This window comes from Podarcis pityusensis (assembly GCF_964106645.2).
Source record: "Podarcis pityusensis genome assembly, chromosome: 10".
Taxonomy (NCBI): domain Eukaryota; kingdom Metazoa; phylum Chordata; class Lepidosauria; order Squamata; family Lacertidae; genus Podarcis; species Podarcis pityusensis.
The window spans coordinates 69,422,151-69,436,981 of NC_138035.1; the positions used below are offsets into that span (position 1 = coordinate 69,422,151).

Sequence of the window (14,831 nt, forward strand, 5' to 3'; positions counted from 1 at the left end):
TTAGGGGTTCAAAATACCTTTTTTTAATAGAAAAAGTAACCCTATGAAATTTAGGAGGCATACAAGAAAATTTCTGTAGTAAAAGTAATTTCTGAAAAGCAGTCTGGGCCCATTTCTGTCTGTTTTCCTTTTCTAAAGAGCTAGGCATACATCATTAGTTGTGTTCTGTGGACAATTGTTTTGTAAACTTGTAGAGATTTGTTGCTGTAAATAAGCAAAATAATTTAAAATGTGAATATCCAGACTTGTAAGATTATATATAGCAAAAACCATCAGAGTACAACACATTCCCACATTAGTAAAAGCATCTTAACAGTTTAATTGGAGAACAGTATAATGCACACATACAATCACTTTGTGGAAACATCACTAAAAGGTTGAGGTGACCAAGTTGAGGTGACCTTGTACCACCTGTGTGGTAATACTGCTGTTCCCAAGCCCTATAGAACAAGCCTAGAAGAAATTAGATATATTTATATCCTGTTGACATTAGTGTTACTCAAATTAGCTGTCGCTAACTTGTCCCATTTACTCTTAAATGCAGCTAACTTTTCTTGGATTGGATAAGTCACAATTTTATTTTAGGTTGCTGCTTCTCATACTAATCTGATCTTCCTGGTGGCCTTCCCCTCCCCATTTTAAAATGTTCATCTAGGTCAGTTGTCAGACTTTGTTGAGCATGATCCACTATACGTAAATAATATGTTAATGGATAATCCATAGCACTTTAATTAAATTTGTCTTTGTAACAATGCAATCTGCACACATTGAGAGAAAACTATATTTCAGAAATGGCAGTTAATACGATATTTGTGCAAGGCGAACTGGAGTCAAGAACCATCAGTGGGTTATTTTGAAGGAATTTTCTCTGATATTTGTGGATGTGAATCTAAAAGGGGGAGTAAGCCATAGTTTCCCCCATAGCAGGTTATCCAATTCACTTCAAAGATCCATCTCCGCAACAGATTTCAGAGGAACAGGGTGGGGACTGAAGGTCTACCAGCAAAGAGTGCATGAAGGAGACAAGTCCTCTGCACATTACGGATCTAACCAAACCGTCAAGTGAACTCAGTTTCCTGGTGCCCACCTCCTTCACCTCAGACATACTTTTAAAGAGTGTAGCTGCAAAACATTTAACCACTTTAGGAACATATCTTACAAAGTAGGCATCAGGCACAGTTTTGATTTAGCTTCCGTTTATTGCCTCCAAACCATTAAAAAAAAATTAAGTTCTATAAAGTTCTGTTGCAACCCACCCTGTGTCAGGGTCTGGCTGGATGACAAGGAATGGTGGGAAGTACCAGCCAGGGAAGTACCAGCTGGGGAAACCCCAGAGGAGGAAGGCTCAGAGCCGGAGGTTGGTGGTGGGACGCTGTGGAAAGGTCAGGGGAGAAGATTGGGAGGAGGTGCCGGATGCTGAAGGGGCAACAGGGTTTGGTGAGCAGGAAGATCCTTCGACACGGAGCAGTTCAGAGGATGAAGCAGAGGGTGGGGGTCAAAAGACTGCTGAAGAATCCAGGGAATCTCCCTCTCCTGCTGTAACAAGCTCCCTCCCTCCCTGGTCTCCAAGAAGGTGCAGGTTAATGAGGAGAGCGGAACAGAGGTCAGAGGTGGGCAGACACAGTTTGAGAAACATCCAGGTGAAGAGGAGTCTTAGAAAGGTTGGAAGACCTTCAGTTCTGGCAACTGCTCCATAGGGGCAAGACCCACTGGGAAGTGTTGCTGAGTTGTATGCAGTTTCCTTTAATAAAAAAATTAACTGACAATGGAGCTCTGCTTCTTCGTGCTGACCTGCGTCTCATTCCAGCCCTGACCCCCCGGGACCTTAGGGTGAAGGCAAGCAATAAATTGTAATAATAATGCACTGTGTACATTACTCAGGCTGTGTCAGAAAATATACAATACTATACTGTCATATCTAGATGGGTCATTGAGGCCAGCCTGTACAACCTGTGACCTACAAGCACAGCAGTCACATTGTGTGAGTGGCCTGGGGTCAAGAAACTACTTCTGTTTGCTGGCTGCTGCCTGCTGCCTTGGTCATAACTAGGTGGTGAATCACGTGCTTACATGTAGAAGACGGAAGGGTCAGTCCCTGGCATCCCCACTTAAAAGGGTCCAGCCAGACCTGTATGGCTGTATAACTTAAAATTTATGTGCTTTTTGGTGCGTTTGTGGATTTGTGTGTGGCTTAATTTAACTCCTTAAAAGAAACCTCTTCTTTGATCCTGAATAATTTTCCATTAGCTGAATGAATGACTGGTTTAAAATGAGAATTTTCAAACATAATTTTAGGAATACGTAATGGGGGTTCTTCTCAAACTAAGCGAAAGGGACTCTGACAATATATTTGAATACTTGGCATTATTGACATTTCTCATTTTGGCAGTTTAGATTACAGTTTGAAGGAACACAAAAATAGCAAGAAGATACTGCCAAAAGAAGGAAGATAATGTAAAGAAATTGGCAACCTTTTATCGAATGTGGAAAAGCAAATTTCTCACTTAACTGTAAAATAAAACAAGTTGTACTTTAACATGTCTAAATGTGCTTCATTTCTGTTTTCTACAAATAAAATATGCTCAAAACAGAACAAAAGATAGGAGACATAGTTTGCACCTGAAAACAAAACTTATAGCTGCTTTACTGTAGCTGTAAGTTCTTAAACAGAATTTTCTGATATCTTACTAAATTATAACACTTACCAAGTCATTTCTCCATGCCAGCTAATAGGACAAATGGTTTTGATTGGACATGATGCCTCTGTCTTGGTGTGACTTTGCCTACATCAGGCTTCCTCAACCTCGGCCCTCCAGATATTTTGAGACTACAATTCCCATCATCCCTGACCACTGGTCCTGCTAGCTAGGGATCATGGGAGTTGTAGGCTAAAAGCATCTGGAGGGCCGAGGTTGAGGAAGCCTGGCCTACATCTTACAACTAGGGAACATGTAATAACAGGCTATGGGAGAGGCAGCTTGGAGTACAGTGCTGGCTTGTGCCACAGCCAGGGCAATGGCACTCTTGCCAACAAGATCCTCCTTGTGGCATCCAAGCCATAGGATGCCCACAATGCTAGAGCAACTAGGCCTTTAGAATTTTAACTCCTTAGGGTTTTATTCAATTCTGTGTTTTATTGTTTGTTTCAGTTAATTGAGTTTTACATTTGCTGACCATCTTTGTCTCTCCAGTTTTAAAACTTGGTTTAGACCTGAGCAGGTGCTTTACTGTGTAAAACCAGCTAGCCAGTTGGAAAGGTATGTTGTTAATGTGGTGATGGCTGCCCTAATTAACGTAAAGCCAATTAATGTTTCTCCCCCCATTTTCTTTTTCTAGATCACTTCCCTTGTGACGCTGCAGCTCCTCTCATTAGTAGGCCACGATGACCAGCTCAATGGACCAAGATACAAATGCAGTGTTTCTCTAGATTTTATCAGATCCATTTCGAGGTAAGCTGCGTTCACGGCCTTCTTATGCTACTTGAACAAATTCTCAAAATGGAAATATATATGTATTTCCCATCCATTCACAGGAAAGTGCATCTTAGGATGGCTGAGAGTGAATAAAAACCGGCTGCAAAATAAGTAAATGAAAGTGATTGTAAATCTCGCAGTAAAGTGAAGTGCAAACATGCACCATTTGTGTGACCTTCCAAGCAAAATTCAGCTCAGTAGCTGTGCCTGACATGTGCTTGGCAAAACAACAAGCAGGCCAAAGGTGTATTCCCCTCCTTAGCTCCATGACATGGCTGCCGGAATAAATTTAGCTTGGTGGGTCACACCTGCCATAGGCCAGTGACCTTGTTGTATTGCTGTAGGACTGCAACACCCACCATGCTGGCTGGGGCTGGGGGAAGTTCCGAGTCCCAACAATATTTGGAGGGCCCCAGATTCCTCATCCTTGCTCTGGAGAATCTATTCATGATTTATATTGAGTTTGCTCATTTGTTTGCATTTACACAGAGCACTGCAGTTGTAACTGATACTTTCTGTCCAGGGTGATAACCCGGAGCCCAACAATTTCTAGAGGTCACAATATCTAGTTAGCCACATTGCTTTATGGAATGTCATAAAATAATAAGGCAGGACCGTGTCTAAAGGACATGGTAGTGTAAATTAGGTAAGGGCAATGACAGACAGAGGAAGTGAGCAGGAGAAGTAAAGGAATGAAGGTCGGCAAATGAAGTTTACATTTCTTAGGCTTCATTTCACTTACAGATACCAACTAAGGGGTTGCTAAAGCGTCCCTCCAAGCAGATGAAGCAGCTTTTCAAGGGAGATAAGTATCAAAAGGATCCCCGCCACCACCCTTGTTTGAGACAAACCACGGCCCCTATTCATACAACACAACAAGACATAGCATGGCTAGTTTGAGCTGTGCGAGCACGAATGTGGCAGGAGATAGTGAAATGATTTAGGACAAACTGGCTTACCATGATGTTCAAATGAGGATGTAGGTTTTGTAGTGATGGCAGTTACCCGTTACTTTTATTTATAAACTTAGATTTCATTTGGAGTGAAAACCTCTTTCCTCTGCGTCTGCTAATATTTTTCATGCTGTACAAAGCTTAGGAAATGTTGAGGCAGAATGTTGTTTTCCTAGCCCTTTGCTTATTTGTTGCCTGCCACAAATGATTAGTCCTTCCGCTCCATTCAAAATTAGCTTAGCTAAGAATGAGAAATTGTACATAGAAAAATCACCCGATTTATATTAGTTTAGGGTTCACCATTGTAAACCCTTTAAATGTAGACTTGACTTTGAAGAAAATAAAAGAGCAAGATTTGCATAATGTTCAATCAGAATGCTCAAATATCTACTTTCCAATATGTTTTTATTACTTCGAGAATTCATTTTTTAAAATCAAAATCCCAAAGGGTTTCAGAAACAATGTTTAAATGTCTTATCCCAAATTTAAATTACCCACAAATTGTATTTATACTGCATCTCTTGGGTACTTCATTAAGTAGGGATATCCTTGGATTGTCCTTAGTCTATGGTTGGATTTTGTTTCCTGTTTTGGAAGCAAGAGATTAAAACCATTTTGAATCACATCTTGTAAATAGGTAACAGTGGTTTTCTTTTTGCAATAGCAAAGCAGAGTGAAGTAGAAAGGCTGTCCTGTTTGGACTGAGGGAAAGGTAGTGGATGCGTAGAAAGGGTTAAAAAAAAGAGCAATGATCTGTTTATGAGAAATCATCTTATATTGAAATTACTAGTTAAGTTTCTAGATCATTGACTGTTTTCTCTTTCTCTTAGCAATGGTCAAGGGTGATGGTCTAACCACATTGGAGGGCCATAGGTTTCTCCACTGTGCCATAGAGGCTTTCTATTATTTTATCTCCTAACATACCCTTCATTCTGCTGTACCAGTTCCTTGGAAACAGAAGGGCTCCTCCAGTAGCTTATACTTTTCACTGTCTGTGGAGGGGTCAGTCCTGAATAGGTGCAGCTGTACTCTCCACTGATGTAAATTGGAAAGTGTACAACTGCTTTGTAGTAGATCCTTTAAGGCTATGTCCTGATTCAAAACTGTGACTACATGGAGAGTTGTTTTTCTTTCATTTTTTAAATGAACTTCTGGATTCTTAATCCAGAAGTTCAGTGGGGAGTTGCTTCTCTTATACAGTTAGGTTTCTCCTACACTAGTGCAAGTGACTAGCATATGAAATATCAGTTAATTGGACAAAACATCTTACGGAGTCATTATTGGTGCTAGTTAGGCCAAATGATTGATTGTGGTGTTTGTGTAGCAAGCTTAACCTTTGCCAGTAAATATAGTTTTAAGCCTCTGTAATGAAGGTCTAACGTGTTAACCATGAGATGGCATTTATCTTTAAAATGTATAATGTGCTAATTAAGTGCATACCTTTTAAGCATTGTAATAGGCTAGATAATATTTGACACTTCCATGTGCTCTGTATCATACAGTACTTCCTTAGAGATGATGAATAAAGGCATGGATTTGAAAATTGTGTATGAGCTAGACCCAACTCCCTTGGCAAATAAGAGATCCAATTAGTCTTTAGAATTCCAATTTCAGTTACTTTATGCAAAACGCATTATTTCTAAAATTGTTTCATTTTTGTCATACCTTGTAATTTTTCTCATTTTTATATAAAAGGAAACCTCAGTGCAGGAATGTTAATACAATACATCAGAATGTATTTGGAAAGGAGGAAAAATGAATTCTGTGTTTTACTCCCTTGGTGTATAATTCTTTATTCTAACAAAGCACAAAAATACATTCAAATCTTCTGTCCTATTGAGTATTCTTGGATTGTTCAAGTTTAGTTAAAAAGCATGGGTCAACTACTGTCAAGAAAGAAAGAATGCAGACTGCAAATTAGTACAGATGAAGGAGTTATGCCATACATAATGCTGAAACAGGTGGTTTGGACGAATAACAGAATGTTCAATAGCAGAGAAGATTGCCGCTTTGCATTTCCAAGCAGTATGCCATGTTTACTAGAGTTGGTTTTTAATTTTTTTAAAAAACCTCTCTTTTATTCTTGAGCTAAATTTGTTTTACAGCTTCAGTGCTGAGAATGAGCAACTTTAAATGTTTGATAGTCTTTGAAAGCTGTGTAACGAGACGACTCAGGTGCATTCATTCATTCATCTGGGCCAGTGGTGTAGCAGCTGGGGCAAGTAGCTGCTGTAAACCACGGAAACAACATACAGTCAAACCTTGGTTGTCGAACGTAATCCTTTCTAGGAGGCCATTCAGCTTCCGAAACATTCAACAACCAAGGCGCGGCTTCTGATTGGTTGCAAGAGCTTCCTGCGCTCAAGCGGAAGCCTCATCAGATGTTCAGCTTCCGAAAAACATTCGAAAACTGGAGCATTTACCAGAGCATTTATGGAGCCATTCGGGAACCGAGGTTTGACTGTATATGATCTGGATGCATCACATAGAGGCTCAGATGCAGAGAACCCTAATTTGTGCATTCCTTCCCCCTTCCTCCTTTCGTCCTCTTCTCTCTCCCTCCACCCTCAAAGCATACAATCAAGATTACAATAAAAGCAGCATGGCAGCAGCTGTTCATTAAAAGCAGTCAGTTCCCAAAAAATTGTTGGAACAAGAAGGTCCTCACCTGCCGGTGGAATGACGGCAAGCAACCAGTTCCTCCACTGTAGAAAAAGCAATGCTAGAAAGAAAGTCTGTGAGCCTCGACCTCAGTGTTCCAACCTTTAATATTTTAGAACTAGGCCTTGTTACATTCAGAATTCAAACTTCGCAATCTTACTACCATGGAGGTCTCAGTTCAAAGGTGCACCAGGTGACTTGGCCATTCCCAAAGAGGAGTAGAGATTTAAGTAAACTGACATACTATGTTGTTTTACAGGACTGTGAACTTTGACATCATAAAGTACTTGTATGACTTCCTGTGAAGACCATCTGGACACTGGGATGACAACTAAGGCAATTGGTGTTCCTCTATCTACTTTAGCCATCCAGCGAGAGGAGACTTTGGGCTCTATTGGATTTGTCCAAAACAGGTGCTGGCTCAGCATGGGATCTGATGAAAACACTAGTTGGTCTGGATGGATCTGAGCTGAGGACTATTTACCCAAGACCCTGGAGTATTTGGAAAGAACGTGTTAATTATAAACAGCAGGGACCAAGCACAATCTGTTCTGCTCTTAATGATGTTATCTTAACGCTGAAATTGCCTGAAACCCATTTTACTAAGGAGTGTATTTTGTGCTATGATGAAGGTCTCCCCCTGTGCTTTGAACATGGCAGCAGCCTTGTTTGTATGCCCAGTCCTTTCACTTCCTCTCCATGGGAACCTTTTGCATTTGTCTGCCAAAACAGCTCGGTCCTAAGGCCACCTTTTAAGAATTTGGAATAGAAAATACAATAAACTTAAAAACCAAGCTGCTTATCTTTCATTCCTAGATCCTGTCTAGTTATTTGTAGATTCACTATTAGAACAGATTTGTAAATACCATCTATTTTTTCACTAACCACCCAGTTCTTGCTGTTGCTTGTTGCAATTACATTCAGATAAGAGTGCACTTTGGCAAATTGCTCCCTTCTCTAAAGATACACTGTCATGTAATATTGGAAAGAATAATAAGCTTATCTAGCCTGGAGAAGAAAGGTAGGAACTCTGGGGCAGCTTCCAGAGTTTTGCTGCACAGGGATCTTTTCTCTGTGGTAAACACATACATCATGAGAAGGAAAACATATCACAATTACCATTAGTCAAATTGTGGATTGTTCTGTAGCTTTTGACACAGTGGTGGCTATCCTTTGGGCCTGGTGGAGTGAAGGGCAGGGCAGCTACTAGCAGGTGGAGCTAGGAGTAGGTGGAACCAGAGCTTACAACAGGTAGAGTTAGGGGCAGGGAGGAGCAGACAACAATGCTAAGGAGTGAGAAGAGGAAGGAAAAAAGAGCTGGGAAGATGCAGAAATAAGAGGGGTTAAGGAGTGGAGAGCAATTTTTCTACACTGCAGGAATGAAAGTACTCTCCTAACACAGAAACCAAACAATATTGCCATGGTTCCCTTCCCCTGCTTTAAAACAAAGCAACACAACCCACCTTCACTTTCCCACCCTTTTTCTATGGACGATTGCATGAGCAAAGCTGTTGCTTTCTTTCTAGAAGGGGAGCAAGCTAAAGGGGTGGACCAAGCCACAGCAATGAAGGCTCCAAGCATGGAGAAAGGTGGAGAATGGGTGGTTATAACATGGGAGACAGAGTGGACTCAAGTGCTCAAGGTAAAGGAGGAAGGGCTTAGGGCTGCTGGCAGGGGGCAGACCACTGTTGGTGGCTCATTGTCAGTTTTAAACCAATCACTCCTGATTTGAAGCTTGAAGTGACTTCTGTCAAATGCATTTTCTGCTAGTTGTCAGTTGAGGGGCGGCAAGAATGCCTTGCCAGCTCTGTTTTTTTGTTTTGACACTGGAGTGAAAAGTCTATTTCTCTTTAGAGCTGGATATTTTTTCTGCCTCTTTCAAACTTACTTTACTCTTGAAATCTTTATCTAGGGAACACTCTGGGAAAGTAGCAGGAAAGCCCTGCCTTCTGGTTTTTTTGTGACACAATATGGACTATAGAAGTGTGGAGTTTGGGGCAAATGGCTCAGTTGGATGGAGACGTTGCGCCTGACCTCCTTGAGAGGAGAATGTGACTTTGGAGACTATCCTTTGTGCCCAATATTTACTTAAGAAGGTCAGGAGTGTAAGGAAATGTCATTTAAAAGGCACTGTCCGTGCAGAGATAGCCGCTCATAAAACACACAGAATCCTGAAGTAATTTCAGTGGTGCTAGAAGCAGGTACCAAAGTCTTCTTAATTGGTCATCTTGAGAAATCTTCTAAAGCTACCAAGACCAATGTCTTGTGTTTGGCTCAGTTCCCTTGAGATCTGTTGTCAGTGACACCAGCATCCACAAAGAGCCACAAGTCAGCTCTGCCTCCAGTTCCATTGTTTAAGCAGAATAGCAAATACGCACAGAGAACCAGTGCTGAGGATCCCTGCACCTCCGATACAGCTGAAAAGAAATCCATGGACTTGCCAATTATTCTAGAAGTGAGTCTCCTGGTCTTAGAGAAATTTCAAGAAGCCATAGTGATGCCCCAAGCTCCATATTACTTGAGTAGATTGAGGAAAGGGTTGCTTCAATCACAGAAGGTGAGCTGTACACACCTCTGTCACCCAAACTAGCAGGAGGGATGAGTTTGCCTTGCCTGCATTGATGATTCCATGTGAAAAAGTTTTGCCAGAGTAAAGACTGGATTCATTCCACTCTGGTAGAATCTAGAATAAGTTCTGCAATCAATAGGCAGGCAAAGGTTGTCATAGGCAATAAATATCACTTTATGGGTTCTGTGGGCACTAGCGCAGCCAAGGATTTATACCACTAAGCCCTTACCATGCCAAAAGACCTGCAACATTTAAAATAAGTGTCTGAAGCCTCCCCCTTTTGCTTAGTGGACCTCTATAATGTCTGATTGAGAACTTGCAGGGCAAGGTGCCGAAGCTACACACGCGTGTGGAATATCTACCTTGTATAAATACATTCTCTTTTGGCTGTACTGTAGAAATGGAAAAAAGCACTCCAGCCATCAGTGGTTTTGGTCACATCAGAAACCTCTTTCCCACCAGCTGCATGCTTCAGGCTGCAGAACTGTTGCCTTTATAGAAACAGAGAGCTATGAATTATTGGATGATAGAGCATTTGCCACACCGCTGAGCTTAATTCTATAACAGAATGATCCTCATCAGTCTGGTGCTGTCAAGTGACTTGCAATTTTCAGCTAACACTGCATTGCATTTAATCTTGGATTCATGCTAAAGTGAGGTTGTCCTCACTTTATGGTTTTTTTTAATGCGTTGTAGGATTGAGAATCACTTTATATCTGATTTGAAATCAAATTCAATATCTGTGACTGGTACAGAAAGTTGCGAGGGGAGTAAACGACACACAAGGAACACCAGTTGAAGTTGAGCATGGGCACCTGCACCTCCTGTATTATGAAGACTGAAAAATATTTTATTATTTTTACACTGTAGCATATAATAGAAATTTAAGATAGTGGAATAAAAAAGAAACATACAAAATAAAACAGTTAAAAAGACATTGATTTTCCAAGCCTATCTTCCCTACACTTATTTCCCCGGACCTCCTCATACCTCCCTTTTTTGTATTCCAGTTCAGTTTGTTAGTTCAGCAAATCCTTACCATTAAGCTTTTACCCAATTGTAGACCTTTTTTCATATCTCTTAAAGCATTACAGCTAAAAACCTCTTAGTTTCTATCCAACATCCTTCTAAGATTCCTTAATTTTACAATATTTCTGTAAATAGTCTTTAAATTTCTTCCAGTCTTCTTTCACCGACTCTTCTCCCTGGTCTCGGATTCTGCCAGTCATTTCCGCCAATTCCATGTAGTCAATCACCTTCATCTGCCATTCTTCCAGAGTGGGTAGATCTTGTGTCTTCCAATACTTTGCAATGAGTATTCTTGCTGCTGTTGTAGCATACATAAAAAAGGTTCTGTCCTTCTTTACTTTTTTGTTATATTTTAAAAACTTTACTCTTGTTTCTGTATTCTGTATTTTTTGTATTTTTTGAAACTTTAATAAATATCATTTAAAAAAAAAGAAAAAAAAAGAAATCTAAGATAGTGGAATTGTTTAATGGTGTTTTCCCCCAGCATAGGCTACTGTAGGGTTTAGGCATGACATGTCCAGCAACCTGTGAAAGCGGATTATTTTATTATTCTTTCTTTATTTCCGTTTATATACCTCTTTACTATCTGAAGGTCTGACTGGTTTACATGCACAGTAAACCATTATTGACCAACAAAGGACTCAGCTACATTAGTAAAGAAAAATTATTTTATATGCATTATAACATTGCAACACCAGATGGCAGTGTGGAGTCCCGTCTTCAACCTATGAAGGTCACATCACGTTTTCCTGAAACACTTCTCTGATGTGTCTACGTCCAGCCAAAGTATACTTGAAAGCCCACGGTGCACAAGATAAGTTTCAGGAATTTTGCTCGTGGATCTTGGGAATTCAGTGCAGCTAACCCGATAGCAACCAGAGGGCCTGTAATATTTCTGCACAGACCTGCTGTGACATCAGAGCACATGAGCCAATGGTATCAGCAGTCAAGTAGTCAGATATCAAGGAGATGACTGCTAGAGTGAAGAGGTCACAAGACAGGGAGAAGTTCTTATAAAACACAATATACCAACCTGCATGGGGGGATGATGCTGCCCACCTCACCTTGTTAAGACACATTACTGCTTCTTACCTTGGGGAGGGCCTTGGGGTGTTCCCAGGCACACACTAATGTTTCAAAATACCAGGGATTGTGGCAAGGAGGAGAGAGTAGGCAGCAGCAGCCGGCTGCCTCAACCTGTGGGGAAGTGACCTTGAGAAGAGAGAGGAAGGGAGAAGGAGGGAAACAGAGGCAGAAGAAAAAGGCTGGAATGTTTCTGCAACTTCTGCCTATATCTGCCTCTATCAGTGGTGCTGCAGTGTTTGGCTTCAGCGGCAGCAGTAAGGTCAGGTGAGTAAAGCTGGCCCTCCCCTACTGTGTGTGTTGCATGATGTTGTGTGAGAATCAAAAATAAAAATAGCTACTATATATTGCATTTTTACAAAGTGCCTAATTCGCTATATAATATGATTATCTATGTTGGACGTAATTCAGCAAGCATTGTCAGTTCTAATCACGCTTGCTTAGAAGAAGGCCCACTGAATTCAACTGGGCTTGCTCCCTTGTTAAATTGTTTTAGCAAACATATTGAATTATTTTCCCATTGGGCCTATGTTATCTTCTTTATCCTGCTGCATTTTTTAAAATCACGGCTTCTGTTTGCAGAGTGGATGTACAGTTTTCTGAATCTGATTTAGCAGCCTTTTATACGTCCTCATCGTTCCTTTCGCACAAAAGTCATTGCACAGTTTTATTAACAGAACTATAACCCCATATAAGGCTAAAGTCAGCCAAACAATGTGGTGCTCAACATCCTGAAGATATTGTTTAATGGTCTTGGCTATCATGGTTGCAGAGAAAAGATTAGACAATATGTGCATGCCGTTCTGCTTCTTGGTGAAAAGTAAATGAATCCAGATTTTTCAAAACCTGAGTTGAAGAGAGTTAAACACGCAAACCTATGGAAACATACATAAATATACTTAAGCCATTTATGCTCAATTGACAGTTATGGTAAGTTTGACAAGGTCACTGAAAAAAATATACTCAAAATCTTGAGAGGTTTCCTCCTGAGAGTGCCAAATTCTCCAGTATGCCTCTTACTACATCCTAAAAAATCCTGTCTGATTCACTGTTAAAGACGGGGGCCAGCCTCAAATTCATTGTTGCTCATAGCCATTGTCCTCTTCCCCTTTACAACTTACAGTGGTGGTAGTGTTCTGCGCTGGTAATTCACCACCTATTAGTTCCATCTCTTTAATACGACACTTTGAAAACATACTTTAACTTTTAAAAAATCTGATAAATGAAGTTAATTCCCAACAACATCAGCCCTTCGGCTTTCTTGCTTGCTATTCATAAGCAGCATGCTCTCTATGTTTGCCACTTCACTTGAGCTACAGAAGTTATTTATGAAGGAGGAAAGCCCATCTTTAACCTTATGCGTCTGAATTGTGAACATTTATAATCATAGGGTAGGCATACCTGCTAATAGCTTGCTATTTTTTGTAGTCTTGGTGGGGAGTAACAGTTTATGAAATGCACAATTCTTACAGATTGATCCCCAAAGTATTTTTTATAACTTTTCATAACAGTGAACAGTCATCCTTGAATTTAAAATGCTCTTTTCCACAAGCAGCGCAGAGCAGCAGTGACAACAGTGAAGCCAAAACAATTCCCAAAACTAAGTGATGCTCCACATCATGTTTGGTTTTCTCCTCCCACAACTATGAATGGTCAGTCATGTTGCAGAGTTTGCAGGACATCTTCTGGAATGCCTCCATCTGACGGGTCCCCGCTGATTTTCAGATTTGAAATTGTGATTTTGATGGGATAAAATTCTGCAGTCCTGATTGGTTCCATTGTTCCCCCTGACTTCTCTTGTGTCATGAGCCCAGCAGAGGTGTCATGGAGGGGATGGTTGGATCAGAAGGAGGAATGGAGTCAGAGGACCCTGGGTCTGGGGAGGGCTCTTTCAGGACCCCAAGAAACAGCAAAGCCAATGAAGGTCTGCGAACAGGAGAGCACAGGACTGGATCCTGGAGAGGGGCTGATGGGTTGTCAGGAAAGTGTCCTCCTGTCACTGAGCCTCTCTCTGCCCTCAGAGGTGGTGCTCCTCTGTCTCCTAGAAACAGGCAGATGCCAATGCAGGCGCAAACAGGCACATACCCATCACTGAACGTTAGTCAGGCTGGGTAGGGCTGATGGGAGATCCAATAACATCTGCAGGGCTACAGTTTCCCCATCCCAGCATTCTCTGCTTCCATGCACAGAAACTTTAATGTGAACAAAAGTTTGCAAGCCTTTGTTATGCAAATAGATCCTACCATATTACCCACCGCTTTTTAAACAGAGGATGGATCTAACAGGAAAAGCCTGCCCAAGTAAGCATTTGTATGTGTGCAGGTCTTTTTACATTTGGGCTGAAATTTTGTCCTTGCATACATAGAAATAATCCTTACTGAAATCAGTAAGACTTACTTCTGAGTAGACATGTACTCTGCAAAGCCTCAATGTATGGCAGTGGAGGACTCATGAGCCAGTGTGGTGTAGTGATTAAGAGCGGTGGACTTGTAATCTGGTGAACTGGGTTCGATTCCCCGCTCCTCCACTTGCAGTTGCTGGGTGACCTGGGGCTAGTCATACTTCTCTGAAGTCTCTCAGCCCCACTCACCTCACAGAGTGTTTGTTGTGGTGGAGGAAGAGAAAGGAGAATGTTAGCTGCTTTGAGACTCCTTCGAGTAGTGATAAAGTGGGATATCAAATCCAAACTCTTCTTCTTCTCCCATGCTCTGCAGAGTATAATTCTATACTCTGGGACTATTTGTTTAGACTGAAGTCTTAAGAAAGAAACTCCCACACGAAAACCCTCTCAACTGATATCATTTAACTGGATCATTAGTTTCAATTATGACTTGGGATATTTTAGCTGTAGTTCAGTACTGTACCTTTGTTCTTCCCTATCCTTATGATTTTTATAAATATACTAAATAGATAATATTTTTCCATGCCTTTATAATTCATGGAACATTCATATTTTTTAGTAAAAAGGTGTACCATCAGCATTCAATATATTATTGCTAAGAAACTCAGCATCAGACTCCTTCTTGACATATGGCTGCAGCGGCACATGGTACATTAATTGCA

The 14,831-nt window shown here is 40.9% G+C and overlaps 1 protein-coding gene across 2 annotated transcripts in view; it reads left to right on the forward strand.

The window, feature by feature from the left end:
- ORC5 (origin recognition complex subunit 5) overlaps positions 1-7,881 on the forward strand; it is a 65,789-nt gene extending 57,908 nt beyond the window's left edge. Inside the window, exons 14-15 of one of the 2 annotated variants that reach the window (XM_081023723.1) lie at positions 3,337-3,449; positions 7,347-7,881. In XM_081023723.1, coding sequence (XP_080879849.1) covers positions 3,337-3,449; positions 7,347-7,392 — 159 coding nt within the window. In that variant the 3' untranslated portion in view covers positions 7,393-7,881. Of the gene's footprint in view, positions 1-3,336; positions 3,450-7,346 lie in introns of those variants that run through there. The other variant, XR_013991156.1, reaches the window with a different exon arrangement.
- The last annotated feature ends 6,950 nt before the right edge of the window (positions 7,882-14,831 follow it).